At 52.3% G+C, this 21223-nt stretch overlaps 1 protein-coding gene and 1 long non-coding RNA gene across 2 annotated transcripts in view; both read left to right on the plus strand.

Moving 5' to 3' along the window:
• The first annotated feature begins 343 nt into the window (after nucleotides 1-343).
• Nucleotides 344-1646, plus strand: LOC307205133. The gene is made up of 3 exons (XR_013833899.1): nucleotides 344-471; nucleotides 732-1475; nucleotides 1511-1646. It is a non-coding gene; the product is annotated as an uncharacterized lncRNA (long non-coding RNA).
• Nucleotides 1647-2319: 673 nt separating this feature from the next.
• Nucleotides 2320-21223, plus strand: part of BCR (BCR activator of RhoGEF and GTPase) — a 90400-nt gene continuing 71496 nt past the window's right edge. The window contains exon 1 of the mRNA XM_079956401.1: nucleotides 2320-3928. Within this exon, the coding sequence (XP_079812527.1) occupies nucleotides 2335-3928 (1594 nt within the window). The 5' untranslated portion in view covers nucleotides 2320-2334. The remainder of the gene's footprint in view (nucleotides 3929-21223) is intronic.

Consider the following 21223-nt stretch of genomic DNA (forward strand, 5'->3'; position numbering starts at 1 on the left):
AGCAGCAACACCCTCCATCTATGAGTCCCAAAGCCCTTCCCAAACACCAGTTAATTGCCTGGCAGCTCCTATAGACCAACCTCCCACACAGACGGACATAATAATAACAACTCGCTTTCATTTGAAGCCTGTTTATTTGAGTCAGGAAGCCTCTCTGGGCCACATGGCTGGGGCTGAAAGGCATCCTGCTCTCTGCAGACAATGGAATGGCTCAAGGTAGGCTGCCCAGCTGATGCCATGGGCAAAGGGGGGCTCTGCTCCACCCCTTGCCTAGGTCTCAGGAGAGAAGAAGAGAAAGGTTCTGGGTTGAGAACACATAAATAAGCAGTCATCCCATCTTTGGAACAGCTGCAGCCAAAAAGATCTTCAACTCTGTATGATGGCGGGAGAGGGACTCTGACAAGCTTCTAAGCAAATAAGCAGAGACCTGGATCTTCATCAGACCCAAGGCCCTCTCTGCCAATCAGGACAGTTAAAAGAATGTACCGTATTTTTCGCTCTATAAGACACATCAGACCACAAGACGCACCTAGTTTTTGGAGGAGGAAAACAAGAAAAAAATATTCTGAATCTCAGAAGCCAGAACAGCAAGAGGGGTCGCTACTCAGTGAAAGCAGCAATCCCTCTTGCTGTTCTGGCTTCTGCGATAGCTGCGCAGCCTGCATTCGCTCCATAAGACGCATACACATTTCCCCTTACTTTTTAGGAGGGAAAAAGTGAGTCTTATAGAGCAAAAAATACGGTATTTCTTCCCACAGTGCACAGCTAAAACTATGAAACTGCAGGAGGCTGTGATGACCACCAACTTGGATGGCTTAGAAAGAGGATTAGGCAAATTCATGTAGAGAGGGAAGGCTACCAGGGGTGCAAACTTGAATAAAATATTGGGGGGGGCAGTTAAAATAAACCCTAACCCACATAATCATATAATGTGGCGCGTGCGCACACATTTGAATGGGAATCCCCCTCAACTTGGGGAAGGATGGCCCCCTCCAATATTTTATTGGAGGGGCTGAAGCGACCTCGGCTCGAGTAGTTGGCTCCTATGGGGCAGAGGTACCAACTTGAGTAAAATATTGAGGGAGGCCAGGTAAGCCCTGCCCTGCATAATCAATCACAAGATGCGGCACACACCCCCCATTTGAACTGGCCCATCAACTGGAGGGAGAGCTGCCCCCCTCAAATATTTTATTGGGGGAGGCGGCGAAGGGCGCGAAGGCTCTTATTGCTCGGATCCTGCTTTCCATCGGAACATTTGGCTGTGAGAAAAGGATGCTGCCCTAGGCAGGCCAGCAACAAGGCTCCTCCGCTGCTCCATTCTCACAACAGGGAGCTCCCTGCCCAGCAGGGGTGCCAACTTGATTTTTTTAAAAAATGGGGTGGGGGCAGGTAAACCCAGCCCCTCATAATCGATCACATGACACGGTGCACAAGCACTATTTGAATGGCAATGCTCATCAACTTGGGGGTGAGGGGTGCACCCCCCCCAAATTTTTTTTATTGGGTGAAGGATGCAGCCCCCCCCCAATATTTTATTGGGCGACTGAAAGCCCCTCGACCCCTTGGAGTCGGCTCCTCTGCTCCACAGCATTACCGGAAAGGGAAGCGCCCTCTCTCCTACTCTAAGCTGGGCTCTGATCCTTTTGGCAGGTCTGGCCCAGCCAGCCGGATCCACGGCAGGCGGCGGTGGCGAGGCGCTCTGCACGTGCTCGGGGCTGTGGGCGGGGCGACGAGGCCCAGCCCGTCCCGCCCGCCCCCTCGCCGCGCCCCCCCTCCAATCCCGCCCCCTCGCGCCGCCCCGCCTGGCCTCCCGCCCCGCCCTCGCCGTCCCTGCGGCTGCCATCCCGAGCGCGAGCTGGGCCAGCCGGCGATGGGCAGCCGCGACGCGGAGCCGCCCGGAGAGCTGCAGCCCGACCCCGCCTGAGCCTGCCTGGATCAGTAGCCGCCGCCGCCGCCGCCGCCGCAGGATGGGCTAAGGCTCGGGCCCTGCCGAGGCCAAGGAGGAAGCCAGCAGGCAGGCAGGCAGGCAGGCGGAGAGGAGAGGCGAGGAGCCGGGCGCGTGAGGCAGGCTGCCGGCCGCGCTCGCCTCCGCCTCGGCTCGCGCCTTTGTTCTTGCCCGCCCGCCCGCCCGCCCTCGCCGAGGGGGCGGCGGCGGCGACGGCTCCTCATGGGCAGCGCGGCGGCGGCGCCCGGGGCTGAAGCGCCGCTGCTGCCTCAGCGGACACCCTGCCTCCTCCGCCGGGGGATGAGCGCCCCCCGCCGCCGCCGCCTCCTCCTGCTCCGCCGCCCGGGCGCGCCGCTGCCGCCCTGACCGGCCCTCGGGCCGCCTCCGCGATGGTGGACCCGGTGGGCTTCGCCGAGGCGTGGCGCGCGCAGTTCGCCGACTCGGAGCCTCCCCAGATGGCGCTGCGCTCGGTGGGCGACATCGAGGCGGAGCTGGAGCGCTGCAAGGCGTCCATCCGCCGCCTGGAGCTGGAGGTGAACAAGGAGCGCTTCCGCATGATCTACCTGCAGACGCTGCTGGCCAAGGAGAAGAAGAGCTACGACCGGCAGCGCTGGGGCTTCTCCAGACCCGCCCGCGCCGGCCTCGACGACGACGACGACGACGAAGACGAGGGGACGGCCGCGGCCGGCGACGGAGACGTCGGGGCTCAAACGAGCGGCCAGGCCAGGCCGCCGCAGCCGCCAAGCGGCAAACCCCACCACCACCACCGGCCGCGCCCGCCTGCCCTCCGCAAGCTCTCGGCGGCGCACAGCGACGGCTCCGAGGCGGACAGCCCGACGCAGCAGCCCGACGGCAACGGCGAGGCGGCGGCGGCGGAAGGGGGCTCCCCGGCCAGGGCCCGGGCGGCTCCCAGCGGCGGGAACAGCAGCAGCAGCCGCCGCCAGCGCCTTCTGAGCGTCTCCTCGGAGAAGGAGGCGGGCGCCTTCGAGCCGGTGGGCAGCCGGGAGCGTGGAGGGGGCGGCGGCGCGGCCAGCAACGTGGCGGCGCTGCGCTGTAACTTCGAGCGGGGGCTGAAGAAGTCGTTGACGACGGCAGCGGCGGATGGGAAGGAGCCGTTGTCCGCGCCGCCCTGCTCGTCGGACAAGCCCTTCTACGTGAACCTGGAGTACCACCACGAGAAGGGCCTGGTGAAGGTGAACGACAAGGAGGTCTCGGACCGGATCAGCTCGCTGGGCAGCCAAGCTATGCAGCTGGAGGCACGGAAGAAGCTCTTGCCGGGGCTGCGCGGCCGCTCGACCGAGGCCTGCTTCGGCGACGGCGACTACGACGACGCGGAGCTCAACGCCCGCTTCCTCAAGGACAACCTGCTGGACGGCAACGGCGCTGCCCGCTCGTCCTCCGCCTGGCAGGCCGCCCCCTCGGACTTCCAGCCCTACCAGAGCGTCTACGTCGGGGGCATGATGATGATGATGATGGCGGCGGCGGCGGCGGGGGGCGAAGGCGCCGGGGAGCCCGGGGGCAAAGGCGCCCCGCCGACGCCGCTGCTGCGCGGCCACTCGGGCACCGCCGTCGAGCCGGAGAAGCCGCTGACCTGGCCGCGCCGCTCCTACTCGCCGCGCAGCTTCGACGACATCGGCGGCGGCTACACGCCCGACTGCAGCTCCAACGAGAACCTCACGTCGAGCGAGGAGGACTTCTCGTCGGGCCAGTCCAGCCACGTCTCGCCCAGCCCCACCGCCTGCCGCCTTTACGGCCGCGACAAGAGCCGCTCGCCCTCCCAGAACTCCCAGCAGTCCTTCGACAGCAGCAGCAGCCCCCCGACGCCCCAGTCCCAGAAGCGGCACCGGCAGCAGCAGCAGCAGGTCGTGGTCTCCGAGGCCACCATCGTGGGCGTCCGCAAGAGCGGGCAGATCTGGCCCAGCGACGGCGACCTGCCGGCCGGCAGAGCCTCTCTGGACAGCTGCTACCACCTCGGAGAGGCAGGTGGGTGGGAATCTCCTTTTGTGTCCTTGTTCTTCAAGAGGGAAGGGGTGTCTCCCTTTTCTATAGCATGCAGCAGTGTTGAAATTCCTGATAATGGTGTATGTGAGGAGTCCCTTTTGTTTTCTGATGGTCCCTTTAGAAAGGGGGGGGGGAATATGATTTAGCCATATCTTGCCTCTGTGCCTGGCTGGGTTGGGGGAGTTTCTGACCTCCCACTTTGGACAGCTTTGTGATGCCTGGTCTGGCCCACTCAGGTGAGGTCCTCAGGTTGGACCTTCTCCTCTGCTGCCTGCCCTTGGTTGGGTCAGGTGGTGCCATCCTGAGGCTCCTTCTCCTTCTATGGAAGCTGGGAAAACTCCATCTGGGGGCTTCACGTGGTCCTTTATCTCTTGGTGGGAGGGAGGTGCCAGGATGTTGGGGTGCCCAAAGGATCCTTGGCTATAGAATGCAGATGTTAGGGTGGCGGCAGTGGAGGAGGAGGTTGTCCAACTCAAGTGGCCCTTGGACCAGTGGATCCTGCCTCTTTAGCCTGGTTGGGGGGTTCTGCTGTATTGCTCAGAATGACAGGAAAGCACCTGAGCTCCCTCCATCCTTTTGCCTCCTGATTTTGAAGTAACCCCCGGCTTTAATGGGCTGCCTTTGAGATGTTACGGAGTGTGGCTTGGCTTGTGTGATCCATGGGTCACCTGCACTCTGCTGCTGAGCTGCTCCCTTCCCCCAGTGTTAACAGGCATGTTGTGTTTTGAGTCAAGGACCAGATTCTACCTGTGATTCATTTTCGCCTGCAGTCATCACATGGTAGATGTGCAGTCATCGCGTGATGGGCCCGGGTGTGTGGATGCACCTGGAAGTCATCAGGCTCAGCCTTTCCCCAACCTAGTGCCCTGCAGCTGTTTTGGACTACGGTTCCAGGCCGCCATGGCCATTGAGGGGAATTGTAGCTGCAGGGCACCCAGTTGGGGAAGGCTGATCCTAGCCCCTTGCACTTTCATTTAGGAACCTACCTGGGTGACCTTTCAGTGGGATGCTAGCTCATCACCTGCAAGGCTGGACATGCTACTTTCTTGGGCCTGAGACCACTATGCTCCTCCTTGTTTAAGTGTCTTACTTTTAAGGAGTGTGTCTTCCTGGCGTAAACACTGGCCAGGTATGTATTGTGTGTCCAGGCAGATGCTGGACTTGATGAGAGCAAGCTGCGTGTACCTTTCTAACAGACACTGGCTTCTCTTGTCCAGTTCTGAGATGATGGGACAGTGGTTGTCTCTACTGGAACTTGCCCCTGCAGCTTGCCAGGCATTGCCACTGGACCACTGCTTAAAGAGCAGAGCAGGTTTAGCAAAGCAGTAGCTGATTCTGTAGAACAGGTCTAGCAAAGGCCTTGGATAATAATTTATTATTGAGTTATAATCTCCTCATGCTTCCAGGAAGTGCCTTTCAGGTAGCCTACGGCCCCACAAATTCAGCCCAATACCAATTAAAAATCTACATTCGAAATCTTAACAAGTACATGGGTAATGGGGACAGCAAAGGACATGAAAGTGGGGGGGGGCGAAACATTGCATGTTGACAATCATTCTAAAATGATAGGCATTTCTTTTTAATATTGATGGATGCTGGAGGTGCTGAACTGGAAGAAGTTGTGGCCTCTGGAGTGAGGATCCAGATTGCTATATATATAGATCCTTCACCTTTGTCATTCCCAGAGTCAATATTGTAATAAGGAACAGCGTCTGACATTTGCAAACAGCTAAATTCCTGCTTGCTTGGCTGGGCTTCAAGAGGCTCTCGGAGTAGAGAGGTTTCGAAGCTCTCAAGGAGAGTTGGGATCCTTCGTCCTCCTAGTTTGGCATTTGTTGATATTTAAATGCAGGTAGAGTGTCTGAGTCTCCTTTTCCTGCCTCTCCTTTATTTCCTGAGAATTTCTCTCCCCACCACCCCACATTATATTAGGAGGGGGGTTGTTTGGGCTCTGAGCTGGCTTTGGCACATGGCTCCTTATCCTCAAAGTGACCTCTCCCCTCCCTCTCTCCCTCCCAGATTAGAGAGCCCTCAATTTCTTTTCTTCTCAAGACTTGTGGATCTTGTGCGAGAAGCAATGGGGGCGGGGATGGGAGAGGGAGGAGGCTCAACCACTGGTCTAATCTGAACTGCAGCCATCTGTCCTGTGATGATGCTCTTTAGATGTCTGCGAAGCCTCTCCTCCAGCTTGCAGTTTCCTGGGCAGGAACAATAGGAGGGGAGGGGAAGGTGCCCAGGCCAATGCCTCCAGGCCTTCTCTTCTCTTTCAGCTGCCTGGGCTGTCCTTGCAGAGAGGCAGGTGCCTTTTAAATGGGTATTCCCTCCTCCACACACACACAAAGCTTTTGCTCTTCTAGCAGATGAAACCCTGAAACTGTGAGGCACCAGACCTGGTTCCCCAGCAAGCCCAGAATTTGTGTGTGTGCCTGCAAAAAAGGGTCATGTCTCTCCATCCCACAGAAACAGCAGCGCAGTACCTTGAAGAGTAAGCCTGATGCAGGAAGAAAGGGCCCCTTTCCATCATGGCATTAACCACATCCACTGTTTTATTTTGTCTATGCTTCCACATTGTTGTTGTTGTTGTTGTTATATCCTACCTTTTTAGCAGACCGGGGCTGCTAAATTCAGCTTACACAAATTACAACAAGAGAGATGAAATACAAATAAAAATAAAAATAAAAAGGGTAAAAGGGTATAAAAGATAATGATTAAGGAGAATTTAGAATTAAGGCAATGTTAAAAACCAATCTATTAAAATTCAGGTAATCAAAAACATGCGGTGCTCCCGGTGGTTAATGATACAGGGGAAAGACACCTTTGAAACAATTAAGGTGCATGGCAGGGTAAATGTAAAAGGGAAGAGAAGCCAGAACTATGAAGAACAAAGTGGGTGGACTTTCAAAATAACCTGAACAGGAAAAGAGGCAAACCTGCCTCTGGGGTTTGTTTTGACCTTCCTTTGCTTGAAGGTAGAAGGCAGCTGGTTGTGAGGGGGCAAAATGAAGTTCTGTAAGGGAAGATCTCAAAGCTGGGTCTGCTACTGAGAAGGCCCCACTTTCCCTGGATCCCTAAAGTAACAGCAGGACCAGCTGACATGGAAGGCAGTATTCTGGACCCCAGTACGTTTAGGACTTTTATAGGGTTACAACCAGCACTCTAAATTGTACCCAGAATTGAAGCTGCGGTAAAGCAGGAGTGAGTTGCATACTCTCCACATCTGACTGTGATCAAGAGCCTGGCTGAACCAAACTCCTTCAGAGGCAGCCCCACCTCGAGTGCATTGCAGTAGTCCAGGCGACATGTAAATAAGGCCTACATTCCCGCAGCCTGATTGGACATCTCTGGGAATGGGTGTAGTGGGTGCATTAGGCTCATTTGTGCAAAGGTGTTCCTTGGCACTGATGAAATCTGGGTATTTAGGCTCAGAAAATGAACCCCCAGAAAATGAACTTGGGTCTTCAAGCACAGCACAACCCACATCCAGTGCAGATTGAACTGTCTTCCCTATTGGCCAGGAACACCTTTGACATGTCTGGATTAAGTTTCAATTTGTGCGTTCTCCTGGCGCCATTTTGGATGGAGGGTGAAGTCTCAACGTCTTCAGGGAAACCTGGAGTTGAGATGCAACCATGTGCTCAAGTGCGCTGCCCGAAAATGCCTATACACCAATGTGGGGGAGGTATTCAAGGAGGTATTTTCTAAAAAAACCAAAAGCTTTCCCACCAACTCTTTTGGGTTCAGTGGACCGATGCTCTGTTGTAGAGTGGCATTTGCCACCCCACCTTCCCCACTCAGTCTGGCCCTCTCAAGGCAACTTTTGTAAGCCAGGAAGGGTTAAGTGCATACATGGCTAGGTTCCAAGATACCCATCCACACCTTCAGATTGCACAAACATCCTTCAGAGCTGGATGAGCAGGTGCCGAAGTGACCTGCTGCAAGGGTGCAAACCGTTTTATCTGCAGAATGCCTCGTAAACTGGTCACCGTGAGGGTTCTTCAGTATTGTCTTGCAAGAGATGTCAGAGGCCCTGGAAAAAGCTCTTCTGGACAACTCTGTCCCTCTGCAGTGGTGGCAGAGAAGCATGATCCTCCGCACCCCCTGGAATAATCCCTGAAAGGGTATCTTTTCTGTGTTCCCTCAATACTTTTCTGCCCTCATGGCTCCCTATTCATTTTCTCAAGATCTCCAGGGAGCCTGTTTGGTTTTGCTGAGTGGGTCGCTTGAGGGCCATTTTGTCAGCTGCCCATGCAGAAAGTCGGACAGTCCCCAAGCCCCAATGGGAAGTGGTAGGCATCCACCAGTCTCTTTATGGGAGCCTTCATAAAAAAGGTAAAGGACCCCTGCACGGTTAAGGTGACGATGGGGTGCGGCGCTCATCTCCACTTTCAAGCTGAGGGAGCCGGTGTTTGCCGCAGACAGCTTTCCAGGTCATGTAGCCAGCAGGACTAACCTGCTGCTGGCACACGGAGGACCGTGACAATAGCCAGAGCCGCTGCAGCAGTACCTATTTATCTACTTGCACTGGCAGGCTTTTGAACAGCAGTTCAAGGTTGGCAGGAGCTGGGACAGAGCAATGGGAACTCACCCCATCGTGGGGATTCGAACCAACCTTCCGATCAACAAGCCCAAGAGGCTCAATGGTTTAGACCATAGCACCACCTGCTCCCTAGGAACCTTCTTAATTGGTCTTCAATTTGACCCTGTAGGGGCAATAATCCTATTCCCCCTAACAGTGAGAATCTACTCCTGTGGCAGAGTTGTAGGGGACCCCCCCATAACTGCTGGTTGGGGGTAAGCTACATGGTACATTACTGCTATTTGTCTATTTATTACATTAATATCCCACCTTTTCTTCCAAGGAGCCCAAGGTGGCATACATGGTTCTCCCCCCACTCTCAATCCCCACAACAGCCCAGTGAGGTAGGTTAGACTGAGAGGCAGTGACTGGCTCACCCAGTGAGCTTCATGGCTGAGCGGTGATTCGAACCCAGTTCTCCCAGGTACTAGTCTGCCACCTTAGGATGCACAGAGTGGGGAGTCATTTGTTTGAAAGCCCCTGTCCATGTCCTTGGTTCTCCCTCCTTGGGCTTGGTTCGTCACTGCTTTGAAGGGTCTCCACTGCCATCCCACTGGTTGTGATTTCCTTTTCTGAGCTCTTGGGCTTGGCTGTTTGTGGGCAGGGGATGCCCCACCCCTTGAATGGTTGAAAAGGGGGAGCCAGCCCCCCTCCCACAAGCTTTGATGATAAACCTTTGGGGAGTACTGGAGGGGGGCAGTGTGATTTTTCTCATTGTATTTTTAAAGCTGGTGTGTGCTTGCAGGGGCAGCGGCTTCAAGGTATTCAGAATGCAAATCCCTCCAGATCAAAGCTCGTCTCTGCATTTGGCTGGGGCCTCAGAATCTGCAATGTTCTCCCACTTTATTTTGTGTTATAGCATTTCAGATGCCTAGCTGGGGGCAGTGTTAGGTGTTCTGACTGCGGATTTTGTTATAATGGGGGTTGGTAGCAAAGCTCCCTTCCTCCAGCTTTCCTCTTTCCCCTCCATTAGCTCTGCAAAGAATATGGAGTAGCATAACTTCACAGAAAATATTTCACATCCTTCTCTTAAATGACATTTGGCTCTCCCCATATTTATTTATTTACCTACTTAATTTATAGAGCTGCCCTATAGCAGAAGAACTCAAGGAAGCCAGTGTGATGTTGTGGTTAGTGTCGGACTAGGACCTGGGAGATCAGGGTTCAAATCCCCACTCACTGGGTGACTTTGGGCCATAGCTGTCAACTTTTCTTGCGAGGAATCCTATTTGGAATAAGGGAATTTCCCTTAAAAAAAAGGGAAAAGTTGGCAGCTATGCTTTGGGCAAGTCACAGCCTCTTAATCTACCTCGCAGGGTCATTGTAGGGATGAACGGAGGAGGGAGCTGTGTATTCCTTGGAGGAAAAAGGTGGGATATACCGTATTTTTTGCTCTATAAGACTCACTTTTTCTCTCCAAAATTAAGGGGACATGTGTGTGCGTCTTATGGAGCGAATGCAGGCTGCGCAGCTATCACAGAAGCCAGAACAGCAAGAGGGATCGCTGCTTTCACTGCGCAGTGATCCCTCTTGTTGTTTTTCTTGTTTTTCTCCTCCAAAAACTAGGTTCATCTTATGGTCTGGTGCGTCTTATAGAGCGAAAAATACGGTGAATGTAATAAACAAGCTCTTCTACTTCCCTCCTTAGGGAAGCTGGAGGGGCCAGCCAGGTGGAGATGCCAGCCGCCCAATCTCCACGTGGTCGCAGTTGGACTTACACCAGTCGCAAAGCATGCCTGGGCAATTTCTCACACTGCTTTAAAGTGCTACGGCAGGTGGTCATGGTCGGGATCGCTTTGCAGCCACTTGCATATCAGGCAGTAGAGGGCCGCCACAGTTTAAGGAAGGATATTGAAAGCTGGAACATGTGCAGAGGAGGTTGACCGAGGTGCTGGAAACCAAGCCATATGAGGAACGGTTGAGGGAGTTTCGTGTGTTCAGCCTGGAAACTGAGAGGTGATACGATAGCCGCCTTTAAATACCTGTAATGTCAGATGAAGCAAGCTTGTTTCCTGCTGCTCCAGAGGGCAGGACCGGAACCAGTGGATTTGGATAACGAGAAATGAGATTGCGGCTAAACGCTATAAAGAACTTTCTGACCGTAAGAGCTTTTTGACGGTGGAACCGAGGTTGAGTGGCCATCTGTCAGGGATTCTTTAGCTCTGCTTCCTGCATTGCAGGGGTTTGGACTAGGTCAGTGTTTCCCAACCTTGGGCCTCCAGCTGTTTTTGAACTACAATTCCCATCATCCCTGACTACTGGTCTTGCTAGCTAGGGATGATGGGAGTTGTAGGCCAAAAACATCTGGAGGCCCAAGGTTGGGAAACACTGGACTAGGTGACCCCCAAGTTTACAGTTTTGTGCTTCTCCACATGCTGTGATTGAAGGCTGTGATGTTTCCTCCTCCCTGCGCTTCTCCACAGATGGGGGGAGAAAGTGGACTGAAGCAGCACTTATAGGGGGGGGGCAGTTTCTGGTGCGGCTTAGTTGATTAACTAATTGTATCAGTTGTAATTGGTTTATTAGCTGGTTAAATCTGCACCCATCGGCAAATGGATGAAGCCATTGTTTGAAAGAGGAACGCTCTTTGGAGAGGCAAAGAGAGAAAGGGAGGGAGCAGGGAGACCCAGCCAGGTGGGTGGGGTATAAATTATTATTATTATTATTATTATTATTAATTTATTTGGGCCATGGCCCAGTAGCGTGCACGGCTTTGCCTTGTGTGTCGAAGGTCCCATTGGGGCATCTTGCCTCTTCCACCCCCACCGTCCAGCCCCCTTCTTTATGTTCTGAAGAAGCCAAACCAGTTTCCCCTTGATGACAAACAGGCTGGAATTCACACCAATTTTTCGGGCTGCCGGGTGGGTGGATTTCCAGTCCATCCGGTTTTGCTCCTTTTTCATGTGTCCCCCACACCTCCTCAGTGCGCCATTAGAATAACAGAATTGTAGAGTTGGGAGGGACTCCGAGGGTCATCCAGTCCAACCCCCTGCGATGCAGGAATAAAGCAGCTGGCCACCTGACCACTGTTCAGAAACCTCCAGCGAAGGACAGCCTGCCACCTTCCGAGGTCGTCCGTTCCACTGTTGAACAGCTCTGGCCCTCAGAAAGTTCTATCTGACATTTAGTCAGGATCTCCTTTCTTGTCATTTGAATCCATTGGTTCCAGAGCAGCAGAAAACGAGCTTCCTCCATCCTCCATGTGGAAACCCTTCAGGTATTTGAATATGGCTTGCTCGCTTGGTCTTGCAGCTGGCTGGTGTCCACAGACTTCACTGGGTGAGACCCAAACTGTGGCTTGCTCTGTTCCAGGATGGGCAGCCATCACTGGGGCAAGAGGCGGCTGTCAGTGGCCTGGCTGGCTGGCTGTTTGTCCAGTCTATTCAGAAAAGCCAGTCCTGCGCAGAGAGAGGTCAAGAACGGGGGGAGGCCTCTTTTTGGGGGGGGAGGGGAAGCTGTGTTTTGCAGATAACCTGATGTAAGAATGAGTGTGTGCGAATGTGGAATGCTGCATAGTCTTCACAATTGTTTATTTAATGCATTTTTACTCTGCCCTTTAGCCAAAACAAAGCTCCCAGGGCAGCTTGTGAGTCTCAGGAGGAGTCAGGGCAATCCCTGCCCTTGGGCTGAAATGTGGAGGCCGTTCTCATCATCCGCTGGCATTTGTGGGGCCCCTGGAGGGCCCCCCTCCTTTCTCTCTGCTGCCAGGGCTGGGCTCTTTCTCTCAGGGAGGGCTGAGATGTCGGAAGGGCAATAGGCAGGGCTTGTTGGGGGTACCTGGATTGTCAAGCAGTTGAAAGTTCTGCACCAAGCCAAGTCAGAATATGTGACCTGGACAAATGATTGGTTTTGAATCTTGAATTTCAGGGGGTTGGGCTAGATGACCCTTGGGGTCCCTTCCAGTTCCATGGTTCTATGACACTTTCAGTGATTTCTCAGTTTGCCTGTAGTCCTGGTTTTGCTAGCCAAAGCACTCATATGCCTCTCCCAATTGCTGGGAGTCTTGTTAAGCTCCTTGGCCATTAAAGCTAGTGATTTGCACACATGTGTGCTCTCTCTTTTATAAAAAGAAAGAAGGAAAGTTTACACCTGAGCTTTGATGGCAGACACTTTTTAAGGATAGAAGCAAAGCAAACAGAGGGCTTGTGGTATGTAGTCCACCTTTCTGTCGCTTCTCCATGCGATGCAAAAGCTGGACACCTGTAATGCCACAGATGCCGTCTTGAATATTGAGGCTTAGTCTTGGAGTACTGTGAAGAAATGTGGGTGCATGATTCTGAGCACCTGGTGAGGGCTTTAGGTCACCCCAGGGTAAAGGTAAAGGTGAAGGGACCCCTGACCATTAGGTCCAGTCATGACTGACTCTGGGGTTGCGGTGCTCATCTCGCTTTAATGGCTGAGGGAGCCGGCGTACAGCTTCCGGGTCATGTGGCCAGCATGACTAAGCCACTTCTGGCGAACCAGAGCAGCGCATGGAAACGCCGTTTACCTTCCCGCCGGAGCGGTACCTATTTATCTACTTGCACTTTGACATGCTTTTGAACTGCTAGGTTGGTTGGAGCAGGGACCGAGCAACGGGAGCTCACCCCATCGCGGAGATTCAAACCGCCAACCTTCTGATTAGCAAGTCCTAGGCTCTGTGGTTTAACCCACAGTGCCACCCGTGTCCCCCACCCCAGGGTAGCTGCATCCAAATCCTGCATTTCTGGGTTTGGGTGTCAGCATTTGCATCCCCTGGATAGGTGTGGCCAGCATTCTCTGGCATGGCTCAGCTGCCTCTTCCCTTTCACCTGGGCTGGCTCTGCAATCAGGTTTCTTTTGCTCCTCCCAGTTTGGCAGGAACCAGGCAGCTGCTGGATTGGAAACTGGACCTCATGAGCCCCAGCCAAAAGGGGCTTTCCATGCCAGGGCCTGCCTTGCTCCTGATGGAACTGTTCATCCTGCCTCGCCTTTCCCCCTCCCGACCCTTCTCTGCTTTCAGTTTGCTTCTTTCCTGCTGGCTGCCCCTTCAGCTTCCTCGGAACCCAGTACAGACCAGGCGAGCGAGCGGCTGGTGGTCTGGGGGGAGAGCTGACGGGGACTGCTGACGGGGACTGGCGGATGGTGTCGCCTTTTGGAAAGTGTGGCTGCCTCTTCCTCCTGCTGGCTCCCTTGTCATCTGGTGGCCAGCTCTGGGTTCTGGGATCTGGTTTCACTAAGCAGCACAGAAGAGGAAACTTTTGGGATCTGCTTTCCTCCTTCCTCTTTTAGTCCTAAAAGACAGTGGGGGAAAGTTAGGAGAAAGGCCATGATCAATCTCAGCATATACAGTGGTACCTTGGGTTAAGAACTTAATTCTTTCCAGAGGTCCGTTCATAACCTGAAACTGTTCTTAACCTGAAGTTCCACTTTAGCTAATAGGATCTCCCGCTGCCGCCGCCACGCCACCACCGCGCGATTTCTGTTCTCATCCTGAAGCAAAGTTCTTAACCCAAGGTACTATTTCTGAGTTAGTGGAGTCTGTAACCTGAAGCGTCTGTAACCCGAGGTACCACTGTATATCCCCAGACCTCTGCAGAATCAGACCAAAACTTCACTTGAGGCTGTATCTTGTTGGGAGAGAAGGGGTTTAGCTGAGCCTCCAGATCGACATGACACCTTCTATATATGAGCAACGTTAGAAACTCAGATATATAAGCTAGGCGCCAAATGGCTCCTTAAACCAAGGTTGCAGTCGCCAAAACAGAATGTCTAGTTCTCATTTTGGGGCAAGACTAAAGTCTTTATTTTTCAAAGGACTGACTGTGATTGATTCCCAGTTAGACATCTGGCTAGTTCAGATGACAGGTTAAGAGCTTTGAGAACTTCAGAAGAAAAGTCGCCTGGTTCAAGTGGTCGAAAGCCAGGTGCAAAATACACCTGGCTAATTTCAAACACTGCATACAAAATGTTTTATTTTATGCAGAGAAGCAAATTGCCTGCTGTGAGATACCACCCGAGGCCCCTGAAGTGCTCCAGCCCAGGCGCAGGTGAGCCTCCTTGGCCGCCATTTTGTGTGTGAAATTGTGGGAGAAACTGATTCAGTTCAGGAAGCTACTGGCCTCTTTGCTTGGCCACTGAGCCAGGATCCTTTCTGAAATGGTGTTTGCCTCCCAGTGACATGTTGGCTGCCATCAGTCCGGCTATTTGAGCAGGCAGCTCTGGTTTGCCTTCGTTGGACCAAGGAGCTCAAATCTCTCTCTCTACACCCCAATCCCTTGCCATAAAGGGGAGGGCTTTGTAACCCAGCTGCTGCCTATGGGCGGCTGCTCTGCCAAGTAAGGAAAACTACTTTGCTCCCCTCTGGGGCTACTGCAATTCCAGTCTGGCAAATAACTCTTCTTTTATGACTCTTGCTGTGATGGGCTGTAATAGTGGCTGGTGACGGAATGGAGCCTGGCTGGTCCAGCAGGAGATGTCCCTGGCTTTTCATTCGCTCTTAACCACATCAGGTGGGGGATGTCTTCTGGGCCAATTGCCCTCTTAGCAGATGCAGTATTGGGGGAGAAGTAGCTTTCCTTTGCCTCCATTGGGTAGATGAATCTAGCCTGAGCTTGAGTCCAGTCTTCCTCATCCTGGTGCCTTCTAGGTGGTTTGGACCACAACTCCCATCAGCCCCAGCATCACATAGCTGTCTTGGGCATCCTGTACTCAGACTGGCCAACCAGATGCCCCCAACGGGAAACCCCCCAGGCAGGATCCCAGCACAAGAGCCCTCTCTCTCCCTTCAGTTTCCAGCAACCAGAATCCAGAAGCACTGCTGCCTTCCAGCTGTGGAGGCAGAACATAGTCTAATGGTCAGTAGCTTCTCTTGATGGAGGCGGAAGCCCTTCATGCAGAGGCTGCATCGCTTGGGGGAATCCCTCCCGTTTTAGATTCTTTGCATCAAGCAAGAGTTGGATTGTGTGGCTTTCGGGGACCCTTCCAACTCTTGGCTAACTTGAGCAAAATTGAGTAGACTTTCCTACTTCTCAGGTTTCTGTGATGTGCCTGCGAAGCAGGATTAGCCGTCCAAAGAATGCACTCTTCCATTGGCTACTAAGGACAGGCAGTTCTTCTCTTTGGGCAAGGAAGGTTGGGGGGGTGTTAAACCCTGTCCCCCTTTTTCATCATCATCACATTTATTTATTAAATGCAAATATTTGTTTTTAAAAATGGATGCTAATTGGAGATAAATTTGTAATATAAGCAGCATGTAATAAGAAGAAAATGGAAATATCTGCGAAAGAGAGTAGGAAGCCAGTTTTTGGAAAAATCGTATTAAAATATTTTTAATTCGGAACTGATGTGTTATAAATTTGGAAAATGAAAAAAAAATCAATTGCCAATATATAGCCACTCATTGGAAGTGATGAGGCACACTGGGTGAGCATATTGCACGAAATTCCCAGGTAAGGTCTTTCTCAATGTTTGGTCCCCAGGTGTTGTTGGACTACAACTCCCATCATTCCTAGCCAGCATGGCCAGTGGTCAGGGATGATGGGAGTTGTAGTTCAAGAGCATCTGGGGACACAGGGTTGGTTGAGAAAATCTACCCTAGAGAGTCTCCTATCTGAAATCCTGGAGAGCTGCCGCTGCCAGTCAGTGTAGTAGACAATACTAAGCTAAGGGACCAGTGATCTGATCCAGTGTAAAATGGCTTCCTATGTTTCTACTAGCTGCATACAGAAAAAAATAAAATTCCAATTAAAATAGACCTGCAGCTGTGCTAAAAAAAAATTTACAGAGTACAATTTAAGCAACAGCATCAAAAGGTGTGAAACGGATTGTAAGGAGAAAATGTCTGTGTGTGTGTTTAGGGGGTGGGTGAGAAAATAATTTTCGAGAGCTATTCCTGTTATCTCTCCAACACTGACTGATAGGAGGGGCTTATCTCTCCTTTCCATGTGCCCCAGAGGAAGCTGGGATGGAAGAAGAGAATCTCCTCTCACCGCCCGGACAACAGGGAATAAATCAAAACAGGATTGGGCACCAGAGAACAGTTGGCAGCTGAAAACAATGCCCCCTTCCTGCACACTGGCATCTTAAATCCCCCCCTCCCCGTAATGTTTAATATGCACGATGGGGGCTGGACTGATCTGGGGCATCCTTTGAGCAAGCTGCTCATTTCAGCAAGCATCCCTTTTTCTTCAGCCAAAAGAACCCCCCTCTCTCTTTCATTTAAACAGGAGGTTGTCTGAGGGGTTGCAGCTCAGAGCTACGTTTTGGAGATGGAAAGTGGTTCTGAATGTGTTTTATGGGGTGGGGGAGAGAAACTAATGAATTTTAAAGCAATCCTGGTGTGGAGAATATTGGGAGAAGCACTTGTTTGGCTTTCCCTCCTCCTTTTTAGAAACGCCTTGGAGGGTTTGATACGATCATGACTTTAATGGACATTGCTCTGTGTGTGTGTGTGTCTGTGTCTGTCTGTCTGTGTCTGTGTTTGGGGAGGCGTCTGTCCACCTTGTCTCAGTGAAGAGAGCATGGGATCCAGTTTTGTGGATGGGCAAATTTGCTTTCCATTGCAGCAATGAGCTAGCTCTCAGTCCTGCCCAGAGGCTGCTGGAATAAGGAGCCAGGAAGGAGTGGAGGTCCTCATTTCTTGCTTCCAATAATGAGATTACAGTGTGCAGCAAGGCAAGCATGGGGTGGGTAACCTCGGGCCTGGGGGCCAATTGCAGCCCTCTGGACCTCTCTGTCTGTCCCTTGGGACTCTTCCCAGGCCACGCCCCTTGCTGGCCTTGCTCCACACCCTCCTTGAGTGCCATGGCCTTAGTCTCTGTAGAAACGATTCTAACGTACAAAGGTGTTGTTGTTTAGTCGTTTAGTCATGTCTAACTCTTCGTGACCCCCTGGACCAGAGCACGCCAGGCACTCCTGTCTTCCACTGCCTCCCGCAGTTTGGTCAAACTCATGCTGGTAGCTTCAAGAACACTATCCAACCATCTCGTCCTCTGTCGTCCCCTTCTACTTGTGCCCTCCATCTTTCCCAACATCAGGGTCTTTTCCAGGGAGTCTTCTCTTCTCATGAGGTGGCCAAAGTATTGGAGCCTCAGCTTCAGGATCTGTCCTTCCAGTGAGCACCCAGGGCTGGTTTCCTTCAGAATGGATAGGTTTGATCTTCTTGCAGTCCATGGGACTCTCAAGAGTCTCCTCCAGCACCATAATTCAAAAGCATCCATTCTTCGGCGATCAGCCTTCTTTATGGTCCAGCTCTCACTTCCATACATCACTACTGGGAAAACCATAGCTTTAACTATACAGGCCTTTGTTGGCAAGGTGATGTCTCTGTTTTTTTTGCCTTTGGCCCCTCCCACCAGTGGCATGTTGCCCCCAGACAGTTGTCCAGAAGAGATTGACTGCAGAGGGTGGGGAGAGACTTGACCGTACATTTACCCGACCTGCACTGATTGAACTGAACCAGCTGCCAGCTTGCCACTGAGCTCAGTTTAAGGTGTTATCATTAACGCAGAAAGCACTAAACACCTCAGGACCAGGTTACCTGAAGGAACGCTTTCCCTCCTGCCCTGTTAGATCACTGTCACCTTTGGAGGGGGCTCTGCCTGGCACTCCTGCAACCTGCAGAACTAGAGGGGGCATTTGTGGTGGCAGTGGCCACCTGGTTGAACAGAATGCCGCCCTCCTCACCCCCACCCCCACCCCGGCCATCTGGCATGCACCAATGGTTTCTGCTGCCTGTTAAAAAATAAATAAATCCCTGGGCATTCCCAGACCAGGGGGTTTTAAAACTGCAATTTTCATGTTCTTGTGTTTTATTGTTTTGCAGAAGCTTTGCGGTTTTTAGATCCCAAGCACGTTGTAATTTTTAAACTTCAAAATAAAATGAATAAGCTTGGAAGCACAACCCGGGGCTAATCTAACAGGAACACAATCCGGTGTGGTTATTCTGCTCTGGAATCCTATACTAGGGAGTCCCGTGCAGTCGAAAAGCTAGCACATTTTAACCAGCCAGGATTTTGATCTAGCAGCAGGTTATTATTCCCTTTTACATATTTGGTGCGCCTGCAGAGGCAGCTTTTTTTGTGGTCAACTGTTTACTGTGTTAACGGGGGCCATTTATTATCTGTCGCCCAGGCATGCATCAGTTCACTTAGGCCAGGGGAGAGTGTCTCTGCTAAATCAATTTGCAGCTGGTCCCTAAGGGGATCAATCCAGCACATCCCATATGGTGCCCAGGCAGACCCACCAGCTCTCTGATACACCAGGGAGCAGGAGAGAGGCATTAATGAAGGTAGTGTTAGCCCCCCCCACCCTGTGACACCCCCCCCTCGGTTGCCACCTCCCTCCTCTAAGGATTCCACTAGCTGTTCTCTGTGGTCTTCTGGAATTACTACGAGGGATCACGCTCCTCTGGTCTAACATTCGGTGGTTTCTTCAGTTTCTGAAGCTGTGTTTAAAGTCTCCAGATCTCATGAGAAAGGAGCTTCCTGGGTCGAAAGAAGCATGTGGGAATAACCACCTCTGAGCATTGCCAAATGCCTCATGGCTTGGGGCTGCTCAGAGCCTCTGGGGACAAATGCCCCATCTGTCCAAGAGACACGTTGGAAGGTGCCAACAACATTCTTCTGTTCAAGCTTCTCTTTCAAACAGAGGGGTCTGTTTCTGGATGGGGTTGCCCCCCAAGTCAAGGCTGATGGAACAGTTAAGTAAGTTACATGGGGCTCCCCCAAGGTCACTGCAAACCCCAGTTGAAGTTGGACGGGGGGGGGCGGGGACTCCACTGGACAGACTTGAGGGATGCTTGTGAGTGGATCTTGATTCCTGGCAGGTGGTGACAGTCACTTATATTAACTCTGGGGACCAGTGTGCAGAGAGAGAGAATTTCATTGCAGGACGCCAGGGAGTGCTTTGAAGAGCGAGCCCCCTCCCCCAATGAAACTCTGTGCCACAAAGCACAATGACGAGAGGTTATGCTAATTTTTGGTGTTGCACAGTAGAAATTAATTGGTGCCCCTTTTCCAGCCTCTAGAACAGATGGGAAAGGGGAAGGCATCTTAACCCCAAGCTGGTGGCAGCTGCCTCCTTTGCTCATCCAAGCACTGGTTAACCACAGCCAGTGCTGAAAGACTTAAAATATCCCTTGACCACATGGGTGGAATCCTGGTTACAAGAGAAGCCAAGATGCCCCTGGATACATGCCCGTCTTTCATTGGCCAAATTCGTGGAGAATATGTGCAAGGTCCTTTTCTGCCTGAGCCACAAGATGGGCTTTCAAGGTCAGGTAGAAATCCCTTTCCATTCAATTGAATCACGAGCTCCTGTGAGCTTTTGGCCCCTGAAAAGAGCTCTGTGAGTAGAAGCCAGCTCTGCAGCTCTCCAAAGCAGTCCAGGCAAGAGGATGGAGTTTGGGTTGGGGGAAAGTGGGGGATAAAGTTGATGCACAGGGAGGCTGTCCTGCACAAGCCCCACAGGCACCCCAGTTTCCAGGGGGAATGGAATCGAGCAAGAAGAGTGTTTGAGGCTTCTCTGCTGCAGATCTGGAGGCTCCCTACAGGTAGAAAACTAGCTTGTCAAGGAAAAGAGGTCAGCAGCCAAGCTTTCTTCCTGCCCTGGAATGATCTCCCCCCGTGTGGTACAGCCAGGGCCTTGCAGAGCCAGGCAGAGGCCCGGGCCAGGTAGATAATGTGCCCCCCCCCTTTTCACCCTGGGGATAACTGAAGTCTTATAAAAAAGTAGTATATATAAATAATATGTATATAAATAATGCTGACCGAGGCCCCCTTTGGAATCGGAGGCCCGGGCCACGTGGCCCATATAGCCCCACCTCTGTCTGGGCCTGGGTACAGCCTGGAAGAGCTTTATTGCCCCAAAGGTTCCTAAGAACTGTTCCACATCCTGCTATCTTCCTCTTGTTTTCATATTATCTCATGTGATTCAGAACCATGAGTCCAGAAGCTTGATGAGCTCAATGGCATTTAGTTGGCCATTGCAAGAACAGGGAGCTTGGCAAGATGGAGCCCTGTTTGGTCTGATCCAGTGACCAAAAGGCTCTTCTTGGGTGTTTTAATGATCCCTCCTTGGCTGAGGTTGAAGGCCTCTGAACAACAAATCATCCAGCTCTGTTTCCTGTAGCCCGGGCTCCCCTAACCTGGCACTCTCTGGGTGCTTTGGACTACAACTCCCATCTGCGAAGCTGCACTGTTGGGGCATCCAATTGCTGAATGAATACCTTAGATGCTTTGGCATCTCTCTGCCATCTTGCAAACTTGATATCATATTGCGGCCCATTCCTGTGGATAGGTTGTTCGCAGGTGCTTCCCTGGGGGACTGGGCACTGGTTCCGCCCCCCTCCATCTTCACCTCTCCCTGAAGAGGTCTGGCCATGGAGGCTCAGACTTTGAGAGCTGCAGGCTCTGGAGGGAACCCAAACATTCTGTTTTTATTTCTTTTTAAAGGACGGATTCTTGGTTAGAGTTTTGCTTGCAATGAGAGTGGCAAACTGAATTGGTTGCAAAGAGGCAGGTGTTTGTGCCATAGGAGGACCAACCTGCAATGGGGATGAATTTTTGCCTTTTCTACGTTGGCATCACCTTCCTATCTCCCCCCGTCTCATAAAATCCACCATGCCACCCAGAGAGTTTTGTTGGTTCTGTACTGATGCTTTCCAATGCAGCAGGCCGGATGGTGTATTTCGGGCAAGTGTTAAAGGGAAGGAAAACTTTCAGATCTGAAGAGTTAGCAAA

The sequence above is a fragment of the Podarcis cretensis genome (genome assembly GCF_951804945.1).
Source record: "Podarcis cretensis genome assembly, chromosome: 16".
Lineage (NCBI taxonomy): Eukaryota > Metazoa > Chordata > Lepidosauria > Squamata > Lacertidae > Podarcis > Podarcis cretensis.